Source organism: Acanthopagrus latus, chromosome 9 (assembly GCF_904848185.1).
Source record: "Acanthopagrus latus isolate v.2019 chromosome 9, fAcaLat1.1, whole genome shotgun sequence".
Taxonomy (NCBI): Eukaryota; Metazoa; Chordata; class Actinopteri; order Spariformes; family Sparidae; genus Acanthopagrus; species Acanthopagrus latus.
The window spans coordinates 21,951,097-21,978,596 of record NC_051047.1 but is presented as its reverse complement, the minus strand read 5'-3'; the positions used below and the strand labels follow the sequence as shown (position 1 = coordinate 21,978,596).

Here is a 27,500-nt window from a genome sequence, read left to right as displayed (position 1 = left end):
AGCACTGTGTGAGGAACAGCATTTATAGAATATGCTCTGGTTTGGCATTACATTTTTATTATGATCAGATTTCCTTCCTGTCTCCCTGCCCTTCACACTGTCAGTTAAGGCATTTTGGTTTGTTCATCGTCTTAAACTATTACAGATTTGAAGCTACCTATGAGTCCCGTTTTAGTTTCATATTTAATGTTTATCTATCTACTTCGTTTTTGAAAATCCAATACAGTGATGCTTGTCAAGACCAGTGAAGCCTACAGTAGATGATGTCGGAAAGTATGATAGATGTCTGATAGAGTTCTGTGTAAGCAACAGTCAGTCCTGTCCTCTGGAAATTAAAAGTGCACTATGTAATAATTTAAGATTAAAACATTCAAAATGGATCAAAATTTTCAACAGAATGTGAAGAAATATCAGTTTTGACATTACGTCAAAGACACGTGTGTTGTGTTGCAAAGATAATTACAAAAGATAGCATGCTAACAAGCTAGCCCAAGCCACCCCTTCTCATAACGTGACTCCCAGTCCAGAATTAAAGATCCCAGTCCATGTTGCTAGCTGCTCAGCTAACTGAGCTAACTAGCTAACAGCAGCCAAAGTTGGCAGCAGTTAGCAGTTACTGTTGTGACATGCCTTCCCCTATTTGCTCGCAGTAGGCATGTGAGAAGATTTGCACCTTGCACCTTAAATTACACCTTAAAATTTAGATAGTATGAAGTTGTTTCAACAAATGTGAATTTTATGTCGTGATCAGATGATGGAGCTAGATTAAGCATTAAAGCATCACTGAAATTCCAACAACTGAATGTCATCTGATATGATTTGAGATATTTAGCTACAACCTGAAAATGTCAACATCATGGAGGAGTAGGAGGGAAAACACTCCACCTTCTCTTAAATATCAAGCAAAAGGGGAAAAAAATACTTGTTTTACATGATATGATTTATTATACTTGTGAGCATTTTCATGTGGGGTCGATTTTTTTTTTTTTTTCATCCAAACAAGACCTGCCAACAGTTCATCTACTCACCCACGCTTGTGACATTGTAGGATGTAAAAGGTAATGGCGTCCTCCAAGGCTGGTCTCAGGCAGCTTTCGCTTGTTCTCGAGCTTGATAGCGCCTATATGTGACTGCTCCCAACAAGCCCTGATGGTTATCTTGAATAACCAGGTTTCCACACATTTGTTTTGCTGACGCAAGCCGACTGTAATCAGGTTCCACTGTATTCGAGAGAGGGCGGACATCTCTATGGCTGATATTTGCAAAACCCTGCAACTCGCACCAAAACAGTCATTATGGATAAATAGCACTGCAGATAAGCTGAAAAATACTGTTCCTATAAGTCTGAACCCAGAGGTGCTGTGAAAAGAAAAAAAAAAACAAACCTTGATGATACAGAGTAATTTGTTGTGCTGTTAGTATTAAACATTATCTCATCCATCTTGGACTGCAAAACTGCAAAAGATTAAAACTACAAACAGCTTACAGCCTTCAAGCCACTGCGTCTGTCCAGATATGAGAAATTATCATTTACATATACACTAATCCAAAGAAGTGCATCTCAGTCAGAAAACAAATTAACTATTTCCTGCCGCGGCTGTTTAAGATGGACAGAATGCTCCTTCTTACAGAAAAAAAAAAAAAACATGAAATCAACTTTGGTGTTCAGTCTCCAGTCTCACTGCATGACATGTACTATTTCCCAGTGGTCCCATGCGGTTTATTCTATCAGGGGGGCTCATTTCCAGAATCCAACACGGATCTGGTTGGAGCTGCAGAATGCACAAGTACAGCATCAGCACCATCCTAATCCCAGAAAGCTATCATTTGTATGCCACGTGGAGGTGCACCTGTTTGGGGAGCTGGGTTCCTTGCTGACGCAAGGGGTTTTTTTTTCGGTCGAGGGTTCAAAGGGCAGCCCATCTCTCCCCCTGGCTTGACTTTTGCAGATTAAGTCGGCTTCCCGCCGCTCTCTGGCTGTAGCTTCGTTATCATTGGAGGCTGCTGGAGCTCCGTCCTCGCTGAGCCACAGCAGGACAGCATGACAGGACTTCCATGTTAATTATGTGCAGACATGGGCAGTTTCTAAAGTGACAGTCTGTGAGATCTTCGCTTTTAGCTAAAGGGCGTTTTATTTGTTCATCTGATGGTATTCAGTCCCTGTTGTAAGAAAACAATTAGAATACATGTAACACCTGTTTTCCCAGTATCTGTCTCACATTCCTCTGGCTCCCTGTGTCTTTTAGAATTGATTTTCATGCCCTCCTCATGGTTTTTCAGGTACTAAATGGTTTGGCTCCTCTGTGCATCACACATTGTCTGTCATTTTATGTCTACCCACATACCCTCAGGCCCTCTGCTGCATGTCTTCTAAATGTCCCCAAAATTACCACAAAGAAAATGGGAAATGCTGGTTTTATTGCAATTGCCTTCAGGTTATGGAGCTTCTGCTGCATGTATCAGACAGGCAGCCTCACTGGGAGGCATTTAAACACGTTCTGGTGTTTTGTTTTTGTTTTGTTTTGTTTTTTTTTGGAGATAGGAAATGAGCTTTAATTTAACATTAATTCTACACCTTGTATACGTGTTGTACGCTGCAAATATCGGCGAGTTGTCCAGCATCGTGACACATTTCCTTGCAAATTATCTGCTGAGGAGCTTTGCGTTTATGTAGCTTGTGCTTGTTTCTTGTTTCGTCACCCGCAGGGACAACATGTCCCTCCGTTCTAAATGACTAAATGGTTTTTATGTGCCATTGCTTTCCAAGAATACCTTACAGAGTGTTTCTTGAACTGCCGCCCATTTCATAAAGGATGACTTTGTTAGTCAGTGGCTTAAAAAATTGGGACATATGACGTTTAAGACAAAAAAACATTTTCATGATAATTTTCTGATTTGCCCACGCGATGTTTAAGGGTTGTTTTTTTTATAGTTTGAGGCATGAAAATGACTTGTTCAAGGTTTTGGAGGAAAATGTGGGTCGAAATGTGTTGCTGATGGAAAAATGACTCGCTTTGTTGACCGTACTACACACTTCAGCCCCATCCCTAACATCATTTGTGGTGCTATGACAACATCACACTACTTCATCCTTTGCTCCTGACAGTCAAGAGTCATAAATTCACTTGTTCACAAGAGGCCCCCGTGAGCTAAATTGGTCTGCCTGGACATGTGAACAAACAACCACCGCAGTCGTTTTAAGGGAAAAATGCATTGACTTTTGCTGCGTTTGCTAAATACGAAATGATCAGCAACCTTCAAAAGCCCCTTTGTTGAAGCTCCCAGATTGCAACTTATGAGGACAAATGTGCTAATTTAAAGCTAAAATCAATCATATTATGGCCAGTGGGAGGCAAAAAGGAAATTCACATTTGGTTATTTCTACTACATTTTTGGAAGAAATTGTTTCTTTTTGTTCCACTCCTACTACAGTTGTGAATGAGTACTGCGCTGTTTCAGTTCTAACATGTTTAGAAAAATGACACACGATGCTATCTTAAATGCACCACTTATGCTTTGGTGAAGTACACTCGCTCCTTCACTGTCTTTCACCGCTGGCAATAGCCCACATCAAATAAAATAGATAACTCTTAGAGTGTGGCATCTCCTCAGTGTTAGACAAATATTCACTTCCGAGAAAAACATCCAGACTTTGAGATTGCTTGATGCCAAACTACTTTTTCATCATCCGCTCCTCTGGTTTTCATTTACTTTCTTTTCATATGTCTACTGGGCAGGTAGCGTACAGTGGAATGGGCTGAAAGCGACATATCTACGGCAGAACACTTCATCTGAAATACTTGAAAGATAACAATGCCACTTACATGCTACACACACAGGGGCTTAGTTGTAAATAAACAGTGTGCCGGAGGTCTGAGACATTTGTAGCAGGCCCACAGCAGGTGTGTGGCTACATGCTGCTGTTTTATAGCTTTGTCTGTTTCCTCTTGAGAGATAGAGGGTTTGGAACATGTATGACTGGATGCTTCTGACTGACTATGAATGACACTGACTTAGCCCCTGATCATAGGGATCAATTTTCATTTCACTTTTGTTAATTTGAACAACACTTACTGTCTGTCGATTAGGCAGAGGGTCATCAGAAGTGTCAATAATCATTGTCATTGTCATCGCTGCACGGCTATTACATATTGACATGCTGTGTGCAACAGGTAAAGAAACTATTTAATCAGTTGAAGAAGATTAATTTCTAAGTCGTAGGAGTCTCTTATCGCTGTTATTATGCCAGTCAGCCTTGCTGGTTTCATAATCATATGATTAAGGGTGGCTAATTAACCACTCAAAAGTCCTGGTAATTTTTTAAACAATGGGACCTTGATTTCAGACAGATGTAGACATTCATTTCTAGACGCCTAATGACAATTTTGGCATAATTATTAGCTACCATGCAAAGTAGGCTACAGTTTACCACCGTTGATTAGTACATAGTCCACAGCTGAGTCATTATGAATAGAGAGGGCCTTAAATATGAAACTGATGGGTAGATGATGTCATGCTAAAATACTGAGGCTAACAGGTTATGCAAGTCATCGTTTTGCACGAGTTTCTAAACCATGTGGATTATATAGGAATAAAGAAACAATATTGTTCTTATAGAACTATGGCCCTGTCACCCTGTCATACTAAGCACGCATGACAGATGTTAGATTTATGCTTTTTCATGTATTGTTCATAACAGCAGGAAATCAAAGAGAAATGGGTTTGCAGATGTGGACTTAGACAACAGCTGATCTGCTAACATTACCTGGGCTAAATTGTCCTACACTTAAGAGTAACACTCACGAGTTCCAGTACAATTTAACATAGACTTAAACCCCATTAAATGTAGTTAGCAGAGCTAATAAATGCTAACTCTTGGCCTCAACAGTAACACTAGGCTACTGCAGTTAGTAAGCTAGTTAACCATGTATGCTAATGTTTGCTAACCTTATTGTTTGGGCAGATAAACAGAGTTTAATTGATTCCCTATACTTAATTGTGATCTTGTGTTTTTGGAAAGGCTGATGTTGGAAAGGCTGAAATAACACACCTTTGTATTCAAAGTGTGATATTCAGCCCTCTCAGAATTAATACTGGAACATAAACTATTTGTCTGTGTAAAAAGTTGTCATTGTGTCCTGTAAATGCTCAGCACACTGCTTCAACATGTTGACAATCCAATAGCTTGACAGACCGTCCATGTCTTGCTGCTAAGCTATGATTGGATAATTGCTGTTCCCTGGGAGGGGTTCAATGAATTGCAGCTTGGATAAACATATTAGGCAAAAAACAAAGTGGTATTCTGTTCATCTAATGACCTGAGGTAAAGGCTCTATAACGCCAAACAACCCAGAGTAATGTATGGCTGTGTGTATTGTGGCTGTGATTGTATGTGGAAGAACTATGTCTGAGAAGAGAAAAAGAATGAGGCTCTGGACAACATCCTTTACAAAGTGTAATCATTTAAACACTCCTCTCCTCTGCAGAATGCTCTTCTTCACTGACTATGGGAACGTTGCCAAGGTGGAGCGCTGCAACATGGACGGCACCAACCGGACTCGGCTGGTGGATTATAAAATTGAGCAGCCCACTGCTGTGGCACTGGACGTGGTCAAGAAGCTGGTGTACTGGGCAGACGCCTACTTGGATTACATCGACGTGGTGGATTACAACGGCAGGAACAGGCACACCATAATCCACGGGAGCCAAGTGAGTGTCATATTTCACTGTAAGCACTATTTTTTTTTTGTCTTCCTCAGGCTCCACATCGTAAGTCCTTTCTCTCTTTTCAATTGAGAGACTCCAAATTGTTACATGAGAGGGGGTTTCTCGGTTAATTTTCTCATTTAGGGCACCGTGCTTTATCACCACAAAACAGGTGGCATATTCACTGCTTGTTGTTATAATTCACTCTTCATTTTAATATAAAAGGGTCTGTTGAATGGGGAATGGATGATTTATTAAATTGAAGGAATTGAGGCACATTTGGGACTGTCTTCTAAATGAGCATATCAATAGTCTCTCTCCTGTAGTACACTTTTGAGGCCTTTCATCATAGATTATGACTATTCATTAATAGACCCTTTCAAGCAAACTTGGACGAGATATTCACCCTTTATGAGAAAAGAAAGAAAGACGAACATTTCGAGCACCTTATAGTGTATGCAGGTGTTCTTTGCATAATAGTGCCTACTCCATTAGTCTGTGGCCTAGTTAGACAGAGGATTTTCACTTCATTGCATCCACATGATGAATGGCACCCAGCTCTGTTGTTCCATGTTTTCCATTGACTGGATGGTCTTTTTGATCATAAGTAAAACTTTGCTCACATTTAAAGCAGTTTAATCCTTTACTCTCAAAATATCCTCCATTATACACAACGCTTAAGACGGTTTCTCACTTACGACTCATCAAATACAGCAGCTTGATCAGTGGCCTTAAGGCTCAAACTATGACACTGTACTGACCCCTCTAGCATCAGTTTTGCATGTGAGGGCTCTGCAGTCAAGTGAGGCACAAACAATACTCTGCAACGTCAGGTTAGACTTTCACACATTAGGACTTTTGGACTGTGATTTATGTTGTCAAATGGCTGCTGTTTGATAAGGTTCAGGCAAAAACAAACAAACAAACAAAAAAAATGTGGTTAGGTTAAGGCCAAAAATCCTACTTCGTTAGGTGTAGGTGACAAAACTACCTAGTTAGGTTTAGACAACAGAACTGCTTGATTAGATGTAGGCAACAAAACTACCTGGTTAGCTTTAGACAACAGAACTGCTTATTTAGGCAATAAACTATCTGGTCAGGTATAGGAAATGACTTGGTTAAATTTAGGGAAAAATTCAGCTTTTGGTTAAATTAACATCTGCCCGCAACACTTCGATTACATAGTACGCAAGTTCACTCAATAACGTAACATAATTTAAAAACAAAAAAACTCACACTGTAGTACACCACTGTGCTAGAGAGGCACAGCCAGAAATTATTCTAGAGAAATAACTTCAGCATCAGACTCAGACTCAGACTAAGATATAGGGCAACAGACCAGGCTGCTGTATGTGATACGTGGGGAAAGAAAACCGGCTGATGTTTATTGTTATTGTGAGAATGAAAACATGATTCTGACTGGTTGGAGGGCTGTGGATTAATTTTATGCCGCGCAACTTTAAGTCGCAGTGCGTATAATATCCTGAGTCATGCTCAGGAATGATTTTGCACGATGGATAAACAATGCTGAGCACAGAGCTGTGGAGAAACACACATTCGTTAATTTCAGTTTAATCAAACTTCTGTTCATTACCACAACCTTGCTCTTCTATTTTCCCCTATATGAAGTCGATCCTGTCTGGTTGATTCTGTCATCATATTCAATCCAGCAAGTACCAAATAGCATGCATTACATACGCTAGAGGTAAAGATGCAAGTACATCCTCTGCACACCTTTTTTTAGTAGTATGTGTGACATTGCTTTGAAAGTTTCTGTACAAAGGTAGAGTGCCAAAGCCAAACTCCATAGAGAGAGAAAAAGGGAGAGAGTGGGGGAGATGGTTGAGTGGCTTGTTTGTTATTTTATTTACTTATTTATTTATTTATTTAATCCAACGCATGTTTCTTGGTGCCCCTGATGTTAGAGTGTGACCCAGCGAGCTTAGGTGCACTTCCTGTGAACACAGCTCATCCAGCCATGTCGCTTTCTGTGGGTGTCAGCCTGCTAAATGTAGCATGGAGGCTGCGGTGTCAGGGCCAGCGGTCTCCCCGTGGAGTCCGGCTTTTGACCCCATGTGGGCTGCCAAATGTACAGACAGCCCCGCTCTCCCACCTCCATTCTGCTTGCAGCATGATTAAAGATAAAAGCCCTTTAACAATTTATGTTTGTTACTGTATTTTTATTTATTTTTTATCGTGTCCCTCTTGTGGTTTTACTTATTTTTGGCCTCATAGATAATGAAAAAAAACAAACAACATGACTCTTCTTGTTTTTCAGGTGTCGTATATTTATTCATTAGCTGTGTTTGAGGACTACCTCTATGCTACCCACTCTGACCCTTCCAAAGGGAGTTCCTCTGTGGAGCTGCTGCAGATCCACAGGTTCAACATCACAGAGGACAGCAGGATACTAGCCAGCCTGGGGAATACTAAAAGACTCCGTGTTTACCACAAACTTGTTCAGCCGCAAGGTAAAGGAAGTTTTCTGGCGAGGTTAACATGTGCAAGTATGTGTCAGAATCATCCACGTCTTGTGACGCAAAAGCCGGAGTCACAAGAGTACAGAAAGAGGACGCTCCAGTGGCTTATAATGATTTCTTTGTCTGTCTGATTTTGTCCACAGTCAGGAGTCACGCATGTGAAATGGGCTCATACGGAAAGCCGGGCGGTTGTTCCCATATCTGCCTTCTGAGTGGCAGCTACAAGTCCAGAACCTGCCGATGTCGTACCGGCTACCGTCTGGGCTCTGATGGGCAGTCCTGTAAAAGTCAGTAACATGTTTTGCCTTGGCAGTAAATATGTGAAACCTTGTGTGCTTTTCTTTTCAGTTCAAGGCTTTATTTATTTATTTATTTTTCTTTTATTGGTGGTGCTTCCTGCTCTTAATAAGTATGAATCCTGACTCATGCTGTAAAAGGATGCTTTGCATCAGTGCTCATTTTGATATCGACGTGGGTCTGTAAAGGTCATGTCTCATACTGGAGCCCGGTGTGCATCACACATACCCCAGCTGTACAGAGACAGTGACAAAGATGAGCACTGGTGGACATGGGCCCATTTGAAAGTGATGTTCCGCTATCGACCTGTCGGGGGCCTGATTGATTATTGCCATAATGAGGTTTTAAGTTTGTCTGCATTTGTTGGCCGCTCTGATCAATCGCTGGACATTGTGTCGCTGACAATGAAAGCAGAAGATCAAATTGATGACACAATCTGAGGGGCCCACCAATTTTCGATCGGGGTAACGAAGCATTGGGAGGCTCGGCGTGACACATTTGATTTATTCCCCCCTCATAGATGTTCTGATGCGCCAGCTATCTCTCCCTTGCTCGCACTTTCCCGCTCCCTAAGCATAATGATATTCGTTGCTAAATGGTAGTGCTTCTTCATACAGCAGTCACAGTGGGGTTTGATATCTGGGTCTCTTGCAATCCTTAATTGTCTCCTGGGTAGTTGGTCTCTCCCTCACAAAATGATAAATTGAAGTGAGGCATGTGTGGTCCTCACCCCCAGCATCCCAGTCTCTTGGGTAGGGGCTGAGAGCGAGGAGAGGTCTGCTTCTCTCACTGGAAGCTCCTTCATTTCTCCGCTTGCATCTCGAGAGGATCCCAAAGGGTTCGAGAACATACAACCCCCTGAGCGGCTGGCGGGCCGCCGAGGAGTTGCCTCAGCTTTCTGGGCCTCCTGTTTGCCTTTCTACCGAGACGCCGTGTTATTTTAGATCAGACGCAGCGCTCACAGCCAAGGTAAGTATTGCCATTGTCTGTTTGCTCAAGCGTTTTCCGTCTCCCACTGTCACAGCAGCTTTGTAGCAGGGGCGTGATTGAAGGGGAAGCGTATAGTCATTGGCACTGATTACTGGCTCCATTAAGGCAAATGGATGGCCTTGGCTGTGGCTCACATATAAGTACAATGTGGCCGGTAATAAGGGGGTTTAATGCCAGGATCAGCATTGATGAATTAGACCAATTAATTGACAATAATAATAAAAAAAGGGTCCGTCCTTTCTTGCCTTGTAGAGCCCAAAAACGATCTCTTCCTGTTCTACGGTAAGGGGCGCCCCGGGGTCATCCGAGGCCTAGATATGAACATCAAGTCCAGCGACGAGCACATGGAGCCAATCGAGGACCTGGTCAACCCCCGAGCCATCGACTACTACGCAGAATTGGGACACATCTACTTTGCTGACACCACCAGTTTCCTTATTGGGCGGCAAAACATAGATGGAAGCAGCCGAGAGACAATCCTCAAAGATGGTGGGTCTAAATGCTTTTTTGTATAAAAAATTCTAACAGCAGCAGCTCACTAAGATAGAGTAAGCTGACTATAAGCAATACATCATGTTAACAGTTCTTCTCTGACATTAATGTAAAGCCATTTCAGACACTGTTATTCTACTCGAAACACTCTTAATCTGTAAAAACAAAAAAACAAAAAAAAAGATTTTGAGACAGGTTTTACAAAGCACCACTTTGTATCATTGTATCTGTAATACAACTCCAAACATTGAGATGTTAACAAATGGTTCACTGCCACTGTGTTTTGTACTTTATTGCAGAGTGATTAAAGATGTAAAATAGCGATTGGGAAGTACTGTGGATTTAGGAACTTAAGGATTGCATTCGTAATACGTCACAGTACTGGATGAAAATGGTCTCTATAAAGATCGTTTAAAAAGTACAAATGCAGTGTTTGTCAGTGATTTCATTGAATCCTGTGCCGCTGAATCTGTTGTAGAACTTGACAATGTCGAAGGGATCTCAGTGGACTGGATCGGGAAAAACTTGTACTGGACCAACGATGGCTACAGGAAGACAATCAGCGTTGCCCGACTGGAGAGAGCCTCTCAGACCCGGAAGACTCTGTTGGAAGGGAATATGTCACACCCAAGGGCCATTGTTGTCGACCCTCTGAACAGGTCAGAACAAAAAATATATATAATATATATATACATAGAAAGAAAATAAAAAAATATATATATATGGTGCTGTATGGATGAGACACTCTGAAAGCGTTATAGCCAGTAGCTTTTTTTCGAGCCATAAATGCTTGTTAGAAGTGTGAGTGGGCGGCTGGTGAATATGGTAAAAAATAAAAACAAAGAAAAATAATTTCCTGCCCTTTTATTACAACATCTACCTGTGTAATATCTGTCAGCCCCAGACAGTCGGTGAGAAAAACAATTATCTCGCTTCTCACATCTCCACATAGGGTGAGAGTTTTTATCTCGGAGCCTAGTGAGTTAAAATGTCAGGGAAAAAAGTAAGTTAAAGTCAATGCAATAGAAACTTTGACCTACTAAAATTCAGATTACACGTGAAACCTAGAAAACTGCTGTCGAATCTACACGGTGGCAGCTTGTTTTTGCATCATTTTCTGCCTCAGGTACAATTGTAGGACTTAATCATTTTTTTTCTGCCAGATTTTAAAAGCACATCCGATGTTGTCTACAGAGCATGAAATATGAGAAAAGTTAGTGAAGGGAGAATATTTCCACGGTGCGCCGTGGGATCACTCACGGTATCCAGGTTTCTAAAAGCATCTGACAGATGTCAAAGTGGCAAACTGAAAATCTGCTTCTTGCCTTGTTCTTGTAAGTACATAAACTAAGTGGTATATGATTCAAGTTAGCAAAGACAACCTTGCCTTTAGGTGGATATATTACATCAGTTTGCCTCAAATGTTAATCCTGAAGATCATCTGCTTCGGCAGACATCTGCTTTGACTGATGATCACATCTTGTGCCTTTCAAGAAAAAAAAACGAAAAAAAAAACAAAAAACATGTAAGTGCGTGGGGCGTAGTCTGCCACCCCCAAGTAAACCAGCATGGTTTGACTGAGAGAGCATCTGTTGTTTTAATGAGTCCAGGGATGTGTGTGTGTGTCTGCGTGTGTGTCTGCGTGTGTGTGAGTGATTTTATGGGTAATAAAATGGTGGCTCATCTTGTTGCCTGAACCTAAAACCACCGCTACAAGTTTTTCCTTTGTAGTCCTCATTCATCGTCTTGTTTTTGCCTTCCTATATGAGTTTTATATACATATATGGAGGACGCCACCGGCAGAGGAGACGCTGCAGAGCTCAAATTCACTGAGTGTCTTAAGGATCTTACGGATTAACACTTTAAGGCTTAAATCGTATTAACACCAACCAAATCCATGGCAGTCAGAGATTAATTCTCAAGCCTCAAGAGGGCTGTTCCAAACATTTTGCCTCACACAGCTGTTTTCGCCAAAGCAAAAACATACAAATACTTTATTTGGATTTTTTTTTTTTTTCCTTTCAGTCCTCTCGTCTTTTCCATTTTTGTCAATACATGACTATATAGCTCCTTGATTACAATTAAGCCTTCTGTTTGCCTTTCTTCCTCGTGTTATCTTGATCGTGGTCCTGAAAGTGACGCTGCTTTCAAATACGAGCCACATTCATCAGACTGATGAAAACACGCTGATTTTCAAACAGCAGATCAATCCTTTTCCCCGTGTAACTGAAAAAGAAATGAAATGAAACAATTATGGTGAGAATGCAGCCTTGTTCTTTAGGCACATATACTGTGAAAGTGTTTGGTGCGAGGAACACCATGTCTCTCTTTTGTGTAAGGCTAAATCACTGTTGCTCCGACCTTCCCACTGATAGCACAAATGATCAGAAAGGCTAGTGTTGGGCCTGTGAGGGAGCAGTCGGCCCGAACCCGTCGGTCCTTTTGATCTCTATCTGCTCTACTGGAGGGGTCTCCTCAGGTAAAGTGGATGCACCTCTCCGACTGATTTTCTCGATTGCATTCTGGCAACCTTATTTTCTGCTCTGTTTGCCACCTCTAGTCTGTGTTGATGTGATAAGGACTACAAGTGTCACTCTGAAATTGGCACACCTCTCTTTCTGTGCTGCATTCGGTATCTCATGCGTGAAAATTCCACGTGTAAATATGAAGTTTCGACGTGAGTGGTGCTTTGCTCAGCTTCAGTCATCTCTGACCTTGATGAGTGTGAATATAGCTTACTGTCACAATGCTGTTCGCCTCTCATTGGAATAGGCAGCTTTGTCCATTGAAGAAAATCCATTGTTGCTCTTTGTGTGTTTATTTTTTCTTTGTGTGTTTGCAACTTTTACATTTTTTTATTATGTTTTAATCCACCGGTTATTTTTATTGATCCATTCATGCTTGTTTGGTCTATAAAATGTCCGGTAATTGTCAAAAATGGTCATCATAGAAACTCCAGGATGATGTCCAGCTTAATCCAACCAGCAACCTCAAATATTTAGATTGCTATCAAACAAGCGTGAGAAATCCCCAAAATATGTATTTTTTATGAAATTGCAAGAGAACAAAAAAAAAAAAGAGTGAACACAAAACCAAAATACAAACCTACACATCCTGACACAAACACACAACATATACAGTACGAAGCAACCTTAACAAGTTACAAAATATCAAATCATTTGAAATAATACATTCATTGAACATAATATAATTGTCCAGTTTTCCATATAGACTAGAAATAAATGCATAAATAAGGAAGGGGAAAGAAACACGTGAAATTGCAAGTTTCAGTTGAACTGTACAAGAAAACAATTTATTAATAATATTACAATGAAAAGGACAAGTTTGATCCTACTTATTGTATACATATTCATTTCTGTATAGTTTGTAAAACCATTTATGGCCTCTCAAGATAATGAATAGAAAAAAATAATTCTACACTTGATGTCCTTTGTTATTAAATACAAATGTTCTTGCCAGCCTCAGGCATTAAAAAAAAACCTACCCCATCTTTCACAATGTTGGACCATCACTTATTGTATCACTATATCCTTTGAGGATAAGGTGCCAAATTCAAACCCTAAAATGTTCACATGAGATGCTGAAACCCCCCCTTTTTTTTTTTTAATCAATCAGATAAATGAAAATATGGATCATGAACAATATTTACTGTCCACAGCAGTCCTCAGTTCTCTTATGTTGATGGCACTCTGTCCCTCCGATGTGTGATGTGGTGTCCATGTATGTTTTTGTGCATGAGGGTGTGTTTGTGTGTGTGTGTCTACATGCGTGGAGTGTGTAGAAACGCTGAATAATTCATGCGGTCGTAAAAAGATGACTTGGAGACAGGGGGAGTGTTCATTCACCTCCATATCCCATTCTGTTTCATCTTCCTTTAGCCGGCTCTCCATCATTGATGAGAAACGAGGGCCACACAGCTCAGTCAGCAGCACTCAAACAGAGCGAATCCCCCGGGCACGGTTACTAGAGAACAGATCACGTCAAATCATTGACCCAATCGCGTTTCAAATACCACAGGCCCACTGAGAGTTACAGTCGCAGTAGACATATGATACACTGGAAACTTTTGTTTTATTTTTATTTTATTTGGTTGGGAATATGGCGCTCCTAACTTTGCCACGAAATGCAGTCAAGCGGCGGTGCTTTGAGTTGATAAAGCTTGAGTGATTTCCAGGTATCTCTTTTGAATTTCCCAGCGACTTTGGATTATTTTTGGTATTTACATATGGGAAACAGGAATTCCAGTTTATCTCCATATCAGCAGGGAACAGTCTTGTTGGCTATGAGCGGCTGCGTGTGTCAGCGCAGGTTGTGTTTCTTCATAATGTTCCCCTGTATGAATCAAAGCGGCGTGTGGAAGACTCAGCGGGGGGGACACAGTCATGCCTCCCCAGGGGTGTACAGAACAGAACCCACAAGACGCATTTTCACTGTGATACGGAATAAATCAATTTTTTTTTTTTAGAGAAGCCTGCAGGGAAAAAAAATGCTGTCACGTGTATTGATTGATAAGATATCAAAGCGGGAAGAGGGTGATGAAGGCTGCAACAAGCGCAACCATCCAACATCAGTGTCAGGAAGCAGGGGCGAGGGCAGACAGCTGAAAATGAACTGCCGAGGTTCCAATGTGGAATGTGATCAGTGTTAGTTCGGGGCTGGTGGTGATCTATGGAGCCGTGTGACTGGCAGATACTGCCTGAACTAAAGCAGCGCCTCATTATGTCAGTTTATTGGTGCGATGATCGTGTGTGCATCTGTGTCTGTGTGTGTGTGTGTGTGTGTGTGTGTGTGTGACAGCTGGATGTACTGGACGGACTGGGAGGAGGACGAGGTCAACGACAGCATCGGGAGGATAGAGAAAGCCTGGATGGACGGATCCAACCGCCTCATTTTCGTCACCTCCAACATGCTGTGGCCCAACGGCCTAACGCTGGACCACAGCACCAGCACCATGTACTGGTGTGACGCCTACTACGATCACATCGAGAGGATCCATCTCAACGGGACGGGGAGGATGGTGAGTCCCAGTGTGGAGAAAGAGCGCAGAGTGGTCAAATGATGCAGAAACGTACGTGCATGAATGACTTGACTCACTCGAGGGTCAGCGCGTTCGTAGAGTGAGGGCCACAGGATTCAAGACCCGAACTTAAAGGGAAATTGTGGTATTTTCTAAATCTGGACCAGATATTTATACAGATGTGTAAAATGTGTTTTGGAATGGTTGAGTAGATTGCCTCAGCTGGCAGCTGGGACAGGGCTGCAACATACCATTGTCAAATAGAATTTAGGATCTAGGACTTGGAGTAAAACTAGACATGAGTTTCATGAAACGCCTGTATGTCTATTGCAATTGTACTCTCCTCCTTTGAATTGAAAAGCCAACATCATGGACACCACACACTTCTTTGCTCGATTGGTTGCAGGTATCACTAGTTGTCCTGAGGCCTTTTGGTCTGTGTCTGGTCGGTATGTTATTAACGCTCATCCAAAATCAGAATCAAACTGGGAGGTTTTCTGATCCAGCAAACAGGATATATTTTTATATGCGATTATTATACTTAAAACTTGAAAACTTGATAAACTTGAGGCATGATTAATCCCTGATTAGTTTTGTTTTATTGTCAGATCACAACAGAATCTTGCTACACATTCAATATACATCGTTGCCATGGCACTTGATATTAGTTCAGTGTTTGACTGCTCAGTTTCATATCAGTGTTGCACGGGTCTAAAACTAATTTCTATGTTTTAAGCAATGACACAAAGTTAATCTGCAAAGCGGTGAAATGATTGAAAACGACTCGCCGTCCCCCGCAACAACTGCCAACAAGACAGCCCTTCATCCCCAACCGCTCCTGTCGACTCCAGATACACTGCCATATTAAGATAATGAATTATTTGCAAATGCTATTTAATCAATGCCAAGATTCTAGCAAACATTATTATAAGCAGACAGTGCGGCGTGAATAAATTTGCGCAAGGAAATTGAATCACATTCATCATATACTGTGATTAAATAATTTCTGAGCCCATATTCAAACAGCTAAGACCCTGTTTGAGATTATTGATTTTCTTTGTTGCTGATAGTGTCTCCGTGTAACTCCCCCTAATCTTTTGATTACACAGTATGTTTGCTTCATGTTGCAGGTGGTGTACAACGGGAAAGAGCTGAACCATCCGTTCGGGATCTCTCATCATCGCAATTTCATCTTCTGGACGGAGTACATGAACGCCTCCGTCTTTCAGCTGGACCTGTCCACCGGTGACGTCACTCTGCTGCGGAGCGAGAGGCCGCCACTGTTCGGCCTGCGTGTCTACGACGCACAGAGTCAGCAAGGTCGGCTGCCTTTCCCTGATGTGCTCCCGATCCGGTGCCGCTGAACCGTTGCTTCCCCACCAGACAAAGTGGCTGAAAATAGAATCCCTCTGCGCCGTGTGTCCAGGAATTTGAATCCCCCAAACACTTTTAGCACTTAATAAACAATATACACCAGAGATTTTGTATGCATGCCTATTGGTGTCAAATTTCATGGTGTGAACCAGCGCATTGATCAACACTGACAGTGACTTCAGTGTGAAAAAAAAAAAAATCATTGGGGGCTCCACTCTATAAAGTTAGATAAGGTGGCCAAGGTTTGGAAGGGGTTGGCTCAATTCTGTAACAAACGATGATAGATTCATTCTGTTAGAAAGCAGAGAGGAGCAGACAGGAGAGGAGTCAGATACAGCTGACAGTGGAGAATCACATTGGCCCATCACAGCAGGTGTTTTGTTTTTGTTATCCAATAAAAAGCATGTTAAAAAACAGTGCTCAGACACCCACGGCGCAATCAGGGGAGACTGATGCACAATGCTAGTGATATGAATGTAGAATAATATAACTGTGGACTGTCCGTTGATGTGGTTTTAGACTCATAATATGGAGCATCTTTCATCCTCAAGATTTCCATACAATATTGGATCACAAGCACACGAGGCAGAGAAAGGGCTGGCTACTGCGTGCTTACAGAGAATTTCTGCCGGACATTCCTCCATTGTTCATGTCACTGAATAGATTAATTGGCTGTCCAGTCCTCTGAGTATTGCTGATTGGCTCTTACAAAACCAAAAGCTTTATCTCATTGGCTCAGGCGCTGCCTTTGGTTTCTGTGTTAAATGAAAGTGACAAAGGTGTCTTATGCCTTAACTTTAGATGTGACAGTGTGTTTTTTTTCCTTTCGGAGAATGTCGGCTCTTGTCTGGAAAAGACAAATTATTCCCCCAAGAAGGATAAAAATGTCAAATGTCTCTCACCTACCCTGTTCCAAATAATTCACCTGACATGTGGTTATAGATCTCATTGCATACACCTGGCATGTCTCTCCGAAAGAGGAGACGAGTTTTGGAACAATGACGTGATTTGTTATGCCGGGTTTTAAAGTGACCCCTCTGAACCTCTGCTGTTCACTTCACAAAAAGGGAAAAAGAGACAAAACAGTAACAGGAAACTCATGTCGCTTAAGGGGGGCTTTAGAAAATGTGTGTTTAAATGAGCAAGACACCTTATTTTGGTATCTGTTTCTCCAGGTGACAACGCATGCAGTGTGAATTATGGGGGCTGTGGTACCCTCTGCCTTGCCATCCCAGGAGGCAGAGTGTGTGCCTGCGCTGACAACCAGGTTCTGGGGAAGAACAATGTCACCTGTGCAGGTAGGAGGACATAATGAATCAGACGGAGCGAGAGAGGGCTAAGATCAGTCCTGTCCAAGTATACTGTAATCCTGGCTTCATCCTGTGGGACATAGATCAAATAAAAACACCTTATCTATGCACATGCAAATCTGCTCATAAACAAATAAATACAAGCGGGAGATTATCCCGCTGGGTTTCTAGAAATGTAAGCCAAATCCCAGTAGTTACACACGGGGTCATGAGACATTATTAACATGTTTTTTGTGCTATTATAGCTATGCCAATAATCTCCCCTCAGCACATGCTTCATGGCGAGTCTCTTGTTGATTTCTAACCACTGTTTCTCTCAGAATCCTCCAGCAGCAGTCCAGAGCCACAGCGATGTAAGAGTGATGAGTTCCAGTGCCACAACCAGCGCTGCATACGGGCCCTGTGGAAGTGCGATGGAGACGATGACTGTCTGGATGGAAGTGACGAGGAGAGCCACAGCTGCTGTGAGGAATCTTAAAATAAGTCTGCACTGCAGGCCAAGCACGCTGCATGAAAACACACAAATACATTGAGTGTGCAGATACTGTTCAAGGTGCAATGTGTTAGATATGGACAGAGTTGTAGTTTAAAAATGCACAAAACTCACATTATTGAACGCAAGAAAAAATACATTTGGATGTTGTGTCAAAGAGCATGCTAACCAGCTAGCCCCAGCCCATCTTCTTTTGAATACCACTTCGTATCTCAAGAGGCAATACTCTGATCGCTCTCTTCTGTTGTGCTTCCAAGCAGTATACCCAAAAAGCAGAACTTTGAAAAAGTTGACAGTCAAGGTTTGATTTTGTTGGGAGACAGTTGCGGGGCAGGCTGGCTAGATGCTGGTGGAAGGAGGCTGACGAGGATTGAGGATGAATAGTGGACCCGAGGCACACGAAAGCAAGGATTGCCTAGACGATCAAAAGTTTAACTAGAAAACAGCACAGAGCTGGAGCACAGGCTGTTCTGAACGTTACCACGTACATGAACTGACAAAGACTCGAGTGAAGAACTGGGGAGATGTACTGTTGGGTCTTGATTAGTGGATGGGCTGCAGGTGTGTCAGGGTAATTGGCAGCAGCGGGCAGGCGGAGCGTCAACCATACACACAGGCACAGAAGGGGAAGACATCCACAAAGACAGGGAACCATCCAGGAACAAGAGGGAAGAAGAAAGACTGAGAAACACAAGGAGGAGGGATATATAGTCTAATCTTGACACCCTGTAGTTTAAACCTGGGAGATGTACGGCAACTGTTAGTTTGCTTAATTCATAAGCTCTCTCAGCTTATAAAGTGTGGGACATGAGCAAAAGACTCACCACCACCTTCTGAATTCAAATTGCTTTCCATACTAAACTTTGCTTAATTTGCCTTGTCACACCCTTTTTTCGAACAGAAACAGAAATGTCTCTTTGTGTATCCACTATTCCAGCAATCACCCATTGTGGTTTGTTTGGTCAAAATGAATAATTAATTCAATCGAGTTAGGTTCCTCACTCTCCTCTCTCATGTCATGTCTTCGCTGTTCGTTCTTGCCATCTTAGTCGTCCAAAGAGCAAGAGTTTTTGCTTTTGCTGTAAATCGCCTCTGTGCTATGTCCCCTGTCTTCACACTGGCATCCCTTAGTCTTTAAGACTGTGCTCAGTCAGTGCTAAATTGTGCTCGGTTGTCTACGACGACACCCCACCCATCATCCACGGTTACAATCCAGACAGACATGCTGCCCCGTATTTGTTTGGAACTAGCCTTGACAGGTGGCCATATCTTACACTTTGCCTCTTGAATTCACTTACATGCACAACCATGCACCACCAAGCAAGACAGCACAAGCTTTTCAAGGCTAATTCTCTCTTACTGTCAACCTCTGTGTTCCTAAATGTCGCTGAGGTACTGTAAGTAGGGGTGAAAAGTGCTCCTCCTCCACGCTGCCATCTACCCTTTCGCTCCTGCCAAGTGGTTTTGCACTTTAACAAATCAGGCGGATAAACAGCATGTTAAATGCTCGGATGCTGGTTATTTTTTTTATTTTCCTGCCGGCAAAGCACCATAATCTAATCCTCTGGCAGAACTATCAGAATGGGGAAAAAAAATCAATTATCTGCTCTCCTGGGATATCATATACCTTAACAATGTACTAACTTAATTTATTTTGGTGGGTTTGGCAGCTTACTCAGAATCGGACTTGAGAACAGACCAATGTGGATGTCAGATGTATGAAAGCAAGGCAGTCTGATCCATATAGCACATTTATCACACAGAAGTACATTGATGGCCCATAACACAAAGGGTATGTTTTGTTAAGAAAGTATGGAGCTTGGTTGGTCGTTACAGTGAGGTATATGTTCTGAGTTATTATGTAAAAGTGGCTTTTATATAAAACAAAAATCAAGGCTCTAAAACCACATAACAAATATGCTTAAGACCTCTATAAAAATGTTATGGAGTCTTCATTACTCTCTATTAAAGGACAAACCACTGAGGAGAAACATGAGAGATATTCATCTCTAAAACATCATTCCCTTTTATGGTTCCTGACATGGCTCTCAGAGCAAGATTAGTTGAGCTGGGGAATGAATGAAATCCCACTCAGAAGCTGTGAATATAACTCTATCTATCTGGACATTGAACTTTCTTTTTTTTTTTTTTTTTTAGCCCCATAGGACAAAGGAAGATCAGATGGGCTGGAGAATTAATGAAGCTTTAACATTAAGAGACATTCCACTTACTTTGGCTGGGGCCTATAGAGACTGAAAATGTGATGTTCTGAATTATAAGCACATTTTATTTTTCACTCTTTTTTTGTTGTATTAGATATTTTCAGTGTATCTCATGTTAGAGCTACAACATCAATGGCTGACTTTTTCTTTGCTTTTTTCGCAGACAATCACACCTGCCCCACTGATCAGTTCAAATGCAACAACAATCGCTGCATTCCAAAACGATGGCTTTGTGACGGAACCAACGACTGCGGTAGCAATGAGGATGAGGCCAACACTACATGCTCGGGTATGTGCTGTATTGTATTCACGCTTGCATGAGAATCAGGGCAGTGTAGACACATATTCACACGGCAGCCATTTACCATATTTCAAGGTGAAATAAACATATGCAATACCATATAAGCTAATATTAGCACTCAACCACTTCCTAGCTGATAATATATCAATGTTACATTTAGTGTGTTATGCTTACAGGCTTGAACGAATGTGTCCAACATGTGATATTGATATTTCAGAGTTTATTTACGTCCTGTCATATCGTGTAACACTTTCAAATGTTAATTCAGCTAGGAAGTCACTGAATGCTAACTTTAGCTGTTGTTTAACCGAAGCTGATGGGTTATCAACTGAATATGGAATCTGGCAAATCCGTATCACTTCCTAATTGATTAGAAATGGAAAAAGATGATGATTAGTAAAAATCTGGAGGGCCATCAGCCATTTTTGATCCACCATAAACTAACGTTAGCATTCAAGCTTAATGGTTACAGCTAGCGTGTTTTAGACAAACATGTCTGAGACGTGCACTAATTACTTCAGAGTTAATTTACACCTGTCCTATCATTACACTAACAATAATGTCAGCTAGGACATATATGCTAGCATTAGTTGTTGTTTTAACCAAAGCTAACCCTTTCTCACATATCTTTTACCTTGGAAAACTTATGGATTTCCACTTTCAGTTGTCTTTTTAGTCTCATATCAATCATAAAGTGGTGAATGATAACAATTTGTCAGATTCTTGGTGTTTGTGCGGCTTGAAAGCTGGAATACACAAGGACTACATTTGGGCTAGGCCAAGGAAAATGGCCGCCGTGTAAATACGGTCAACTGGCTGCACTTTTTGCCTGATGCCTCTTCTCAGTAGTTCTGATGTATCTGTTTACATTTTGTCTCGAAACAGACATCAGTTAGTCTATGACTTATTGCTTGTGAAATAGTGATATTAGAGCAACATATTGTCGTTCAGGCTCAAGTCGCGATAATGCACTTCTGTGTTTGATTTACTGATACATTTCAATCAAGCCAATGCAGACTGAAGATCACACAGCTCTTTTTATCTATACAGTGAGACATAAAACATATTTTGATGAAATTCTCTCTTTGCTCATCAAAGTCTTGAACAGACAACATTGTTTTTCAGGGCAGCCATCACCTTTATATCTTGCGCCTCTCGAGTAGTTTCCCTACAGGGCAATCAATCTCCTTGTGTGAGAGCACTCTCCGGTATCAAAGAGCTGTAGCACCTACAAGACGCGACTGATGTCAGAAACACTTACAGTATATCACATTGCCTCCCATATCCTCCGTGGGGCCTCTCAGGAGCTTTCTATCCACAGAGGATCAATCAATGAGCATTAGTCAGAGGCTGATGAATGTTCCCTCAGTGTCAGATTGACATGCATATCACAGACCAGCGAGACATCACTGGTGTGCCGTCCATGTGTGTGTTCACCGCGGCCGCGCAGGGTGTAAATGACGGCCCGTCAAGCAACAGTGCATTTCCCACGGCCTTCCAGACTGGCCGCGCCGCACCGCGTGATTGAGTGATAAAAAGTTTGCAGTGGGCGGACACTGACATCCTGGTGATGTAGCGATCATTAGAGTTGTTGTGCACGTCCTGCATTGACTAATGCACATGTGATTGAATTAAGTGGCCTCTCACTCCTTACTCAGCCCAGCCCTGTCAGGCCGACCAGTTCTCCTGCCAGAACGGACGATGTATACCTCGACCCTGGAGCTGCGACCGGGAGGATGACTGTGGGGATAAGTCTGATGAAATATCATGCAGTGAGTCACACACGCCAACTCACCACATATTCATTCAATCACTGTGTGTGTGTGTGTGTGTGGGTTCAAACTGCTGCCGCTGTTTGAGTTGCTCTGCTTGGTCAAGATGTAAAATAGGGCAGCTCAGTGAACAAATTGAATACTAATAAGGGCATTAAGGGAAATCTCTAGTTGTTTATTCCTCACAGCTCATGATGTTATGCCTAACTGCCGCATATCTGATGCTTCAATAAATGCAATGCTTCTCACCATCTCGTAAGATATCTGTGAGGGCTGCTAGGGTTATCAGCTTACACTTGAAACTCACCTTCCTTCCTTCAACTCTCAAAATGCGATAATTCATGTGGCAGAAACTTTTTCAACATTTTTATTTTTTCCATTCCCACTAATAGAGGTAACTTAGGGTTTCACCTCTAATGATAGACAGATGCAGATCGATGTGTTTTTTTAGCAGTAATCACACTGGATAATTTAAAGTAATTTGGCAAGAGCATGTCTTGTTTTTTTTTCAGATAGGAGACACCGAGGGCAGTTATAACAATTTTGATTTTAAGTTAATTACTCAGAAACCATTTGGAACTATTGGTTAGACTGTTTATTTAGGAAATTTCTACATGTGTTCTACTCATTAACAGTCATTACCTGTTTCTTAGAATATTGATTGAAACAGGAGAAACATTTCATCTGCCTCCATAAGCAAGAAGGATTGTAACAACACACTTAACACCTCCATAAAAATACCATGGGCTGCAATAAACTCCCAACAGCATGGATATTGTAAAAACGATTGATATCCATTAAAAAATAATTCCCATTTTAGCCGAAAGTTTAAAGCCTGGCAAAGAACTTTTACACAAACCTTGCAGTTATCCACTTTCAACACACGGTGTGATGTCCTGACACATAATAGTAAATTGGAAATGGAGTTCGCTTTTAGCCAACTAGACTCTGGGAACAGAGTGTGAGGTGAAGTGTGCTAAATGAAGCTCAGTGTGGGAAGGGGAAACATATAATCAAACAAGTCAAAATGGGTGATCCTACCCTTCAGTTTGGTAGTGCTGAAGCACCATGCTGTACCACATTAAGGACAACCACCCTGCTGCCATTTCACTGCTAGCTATGTGGAAGAGCTGCAGTTCTTCTGTTTTAGTGCTAGTTTAGCTAGTTTTACATGCTAAATGGTGAACATGGTAAACATACAAGCTTAACATCTGGATTTTGGGCATTCAGCTCGAAGCAACGCTTCACTGTCTCAGCCACTAGTGTTGCCATCAATTCTTAGTGTTGCTGTATAAGACACTTCAGATTATATTATTGACCTTGTACTAGGTTACCTCCCATAAAGACAGACAACGTTGTGAGTCTGTCAGGTCATCCATTCTGATATCTGTTAGCACATACTGTATCATGTGAAATGCAGCTTAAATATGGCTGCTACCAATAGTTTAAGATACCTCATACTTTGATTTATATAATTTTAACTGACTCGAATGAAGTGATTCTTGATTTTGACAAACGCCTGACAGCCAATCAAAATATTTTCTATAGTAGTAGAGCTAGTATTAAAAACAAGGTTCTGAGAGAGGATACCCTTGAGTTCTTCTGAAAAGTATTTGAATACAAGATGCTTGTGGCTGCTTATCTTCTTTGGTGACTTCTTAAAAAGCTTACTGGTGTCTTACGCCTGCATTACTTTATTCAGTCCAGAGTGTTTTAGAAGTTGAATTATTGATGCTGTACTCTTTGGACGAACAACCAGACATGCCCTCACTGATGGCATCAACTTTGAAAGGGTGGTGCTGAGTAAATACTTTTGTACAGCAGTTCACTGTGCTTAAGCGTCTCGGTGGTATTAAACCATCTGTCAGCCTCGGTTAGCAAAAGTTGGTCTCTGTGTTTTGGATTAATCTTGGGAAAACACGAATGAGAAAAATACATGGCGAGCGACAGTGGCCCGAGCTTTTCAGAGTTCTTTGAAGATGTGTTTAACCTTTTTTTTTATGCGAGGGGAAAGAGATTTTTTTTTTTTTTTTAGGCTACAAAATGTGTTTTTCTGCTGTGAAGTTGAACTGGATGAATTACAAGCACCCATTTAAAAGATAGGGGTTAAGGTTTTAAAATTCCCCTTTAATCACCACTGGTATTAAATCAGCCTTTAACGGTGATTGATGTTTGCCAAACGCCGCACTGTGCTGTATCGCCTCAGCCTCCTTTTGTGTGTCCTAAGCTGCTTCAATACGCAGTCACAAACAGCCAGGGTGTAAGCAGTAATTAAAGTTCATGCTCGGCTTCATTCAATCATAATCAAGCTGTGCAGCAAAACATATTCTCTCCTATACTGTTGTCTGAGCTTCCTCAAGCATCACTTCTCTGTAGGCACTCTACTGTGCAGCTCTGGCAGCTCACTTAGCTGCAGTGGAGCTACTGTGGGTTTTGGAACACCTGAAGCTCAGTGGTGGCCGCCTTAGAGATTGATGCTAATTTGGATTTTGTTTGTCAGTAGTTTAGTAGTTGTCACACAGTGTCTCATATTGGGCTTTCTGTTCACTTGAAGCCGTCATTATTTATGGATGCCAGTGTTCCATTTTTTCTTTTTTTTTTTCTTTTGCCAGGCTCACTGTTGACTTGAAACCTTCATTATTTATGGATGTTTCGTGCTTCATTTTTAATGAATGTTAAACTCCAACCAGCCATGCGCTGTCAGTGAGACCTAACACATTTGTGGGATATATAGAAGACGCTCGTGTGATAAAGATACGATACGTCTCCTTGACAGCGCCTTAGGTATGCCATGCGGCAGCAGCAGATGCTAACAAATCAATTCAAATGTAGACTTGCATTTCATACTGAAGTCAATAAAGCGTTGGGGCTCCAGGAAGGATATTTGAAAAGTACTGTATGTACAGTATCTCAAAATTGGAAGCGAGAATGGTATCTGACGAGAACGCAAATGTCGATCGTGGCAATGTCATTGGTCCACAGAATGTGGTAGGATCTGTATTCCTAGACTTGCTGCGACACTGGTAGAGAATATCGATGCTCTAATGTTGACCAATTTAGTTCATGAAGTCTCCCTGACTACAGTGATTGATGTTGGATCAGCTATTGACTGACTCCAGCTGTGGTGATTTATTTGCTTTCCCCAGCTTGCATTGCCAAGTTAAGTTCACATATCTATGTGTATGTATACATATATTTACAGCTCTACATCAGGCACATGTACAATATATTGTCTTGATTGACTGTTACAGTGCCTCATCAGCAGCTAAACGCCTCAACACACAGGGTGAATTTTATATGGAATTCAGGAGAAACTTCTGGAAACATCCATTTCCAGATATTGATGAGGGTGAAATCGGATCCGCAAGGGGAGATAAACATTTGCAGAAAAGGAAAAATGCCCATCGGTGCACAGTGACAGTAATATGTACGTATATGTATGTATGAATTAGCCCATTCATTAGCTTTGTCTGCTGCGAAGCACACAAATACCGAAAGGTTTTATCACAGGCTGTTTTTTTGCCCTTTAGCCTGCTTTTGTATCGTGACAATGAATAACAATAAATAGAAATTGCATTGTTTTAACACATTTGAATAGAACCAGTCACAAAGTCCAGGCCCTTTGCACTTTCATTCAAATCTAGCCTTTTTCTAAAAAATGTAGTTTAATTGCCTTCATCTGCATATAAACCAGGAGGACTCAACCATGATGTGATGTGCAGAATTTATACAACCCGAGTGTTTCAGGGCCACACATGGTTTTACATATAGAGTTCTGGGCATTGATCAAGAGGAGACACATGAAAATACCCACCAGTGTGAATAAAAAATGGTTGTTCAGGGCCTGCTTAGCACAAAGGACCTATAAAAAAAAAAACAAATTCAGAATATTTTTATTTCCTGCTTCCATCCAGATCCACCTTTAACAGCAACTCTGAGAAGATTTTACAAAGCTTTAGCACCAATGCTGCAAACCTGAGTTGGTTGTATAACTATGTTCATATTTAGAGCCAAGGGTAGTGGCTCTAGGAGTGCAGATGTTGGTTGGTAAAGGTTTTGGTTCTGACTGAGTATTATACGAATCAGAGGATGAATCTTGATGATAGTCTCCGGACTTTTTGGCCTGCTTGTCCTTAATGCACTACCTTGACATTTGGTACAGATATCCATGGTGCCAAGATAGTGAATCCTAATGACGCTGGTGATCACTTGATTTTTTTTTTTTATAGCCCCACCAGCAGGTTGCAGTTTTCAGTGAAGCCTGATGTATGATAATTAGCATATCTGTCCGATAATTTGGCCATTTGTACCATCAGTAATTAGAGAGCTGCCATAAAGTACAATAATTTGATCAGTCTTCGCTGGTGTGTTTTAATTCTCTTCCTGACATGAACAGGATAGTAATAATAATAATTCACACTAACGTTAAGTTCCTTTAATTTACTGATGTATAGTTATTACAGCACACGGATCTGTTAAGCTTGAACTGGGATTGTATTTGACGTGTGTCTTTTTCAACAACCAATTCAGCCTTCCCCACCTGTGAGCCCCTCACCCACTTCAGCTGCTCCAACGGGCGATGCATCAGCGTGCAGTGGCATTGTGATTCAGGTGAGGACATTTTGAGCTTCTGTCAGCCGTCATATGTTGTGTGTGTTGGCGAGGGGCGGGGGGGCTCGTCTTTTAATGGGTGTCCCTGGCATGTGTGTAGACGACGACTGTGGCGACGGCAGCGATGAAGTGGGCTGCATCCGCTCCTGCTCCAACAACCAGTTCCAGTGCACCAGCGGCCGCTGCATCCCCGACCACTGGGCCTGTGACGGCGATAACGACTGCGGAGACTTCAGCGACGAGAACATGACCTGCAGAGGTGGATCAGCACGTAAGAACACCCGTTTTACCTTTTAAAGTGTTAAATCAGGTTAGAGGACTGTAGACTTGCACATCCCCTCCAACATAAGATGGCACTTGTTATTATTCATGTTTTACATCTAAATATTAGTAGCATGAAGGCAATGTATTTAT

At 41.7% G+C, this 27,500-nt stretch overlaps 1 protein-coding gene and 1 long non-coding RNA gene across 11 annotated transcripts in view; one reads left to right on the top strand and one right to left on the bottom strand.

Annotated features, from left to right (window-relative positions):
- lrp1bb (low density lipoprotein receptor-related protein 1Bb) overlaps nucleotides 1–27,500 on the top strand; it is a 338,212-nt gene that overhangs the window by 181,679 nt on the left and 129,033 nt on the right. For all 10 annotated transcript variants that reach the window (XR_005076787.1, XR_005076788.1, XM_037108848.1 and 7 more), the window contains 13 exons: nucleotides 5,487–5,709; nucleotides 7,985–8,177; nucleotides 8,330–8,473; nucleotides 9,726–9,962; nucleotides 10,444–10,624; nucleotides 14,784–15,003; nucleotides 16,134–16,323; nucleotides 17,553–17,675; nucleotides 18,008–18,151; nucleotides 20,566–20,691; nucleotides 22,362–22,475; nucleotides 27,006–27,086; nucleotides 27,187–27,357. Coding sequence is in view for 8 of the 10 variants with exons in the window: in XM_037108848.1 (XP_036964743.1) it covers nucleotides 5,487–5,709; nucleotides 7,985–8,177; nucleotides 8,330–8,473; nucleotides 9,726–9,962; nucleotides 10,444–10,624; nucleotides 14,784–15,003; nucleotides 16,134–16,323; nucleotides 17,553–17,675; nucleotides 18,008–18,151; nucleotides 20,566–20,691; nucleotides 22,362–22,475; nucleotides 27,006–27,086; nucleotides 27,187–27,357 (2,147 nt within the window). In the remaining 2 variants the exon portion in view is untranslated. The remainder of the gene's footprint in view (nucleotides 1–5,486; nucleotides 5,710–7,984; nucleotides 8,178–8,329; nucleotides 8,474–9,725; nucleotides 9,963–10,443; nucleotides 10,625–14,783; nucleotides 15,004–16,133; nucleotides 16,324–17,552; nucleotides 17,676–18,007; nucleotides 18,152–20,565; nucleotides 20,692–22,361; nucleotides 22,476–27,005; nucleotides 27,087–27,186; nucleotides 27,358–27,500) is intronic.
- Nucleotides 16,735–18,698, bottom strand: LOC119025359. Its single transcript, XR_005076789.1, has 2 exons — nucleotides 18,295–18,698; nucleotides 16,735–18,193 (listed from the first exon to the last, which is right to left on the bottom strand). It is a non-coding gene; the product is annotated as an uncharacterized LOC119025359 (long non-coding RNA).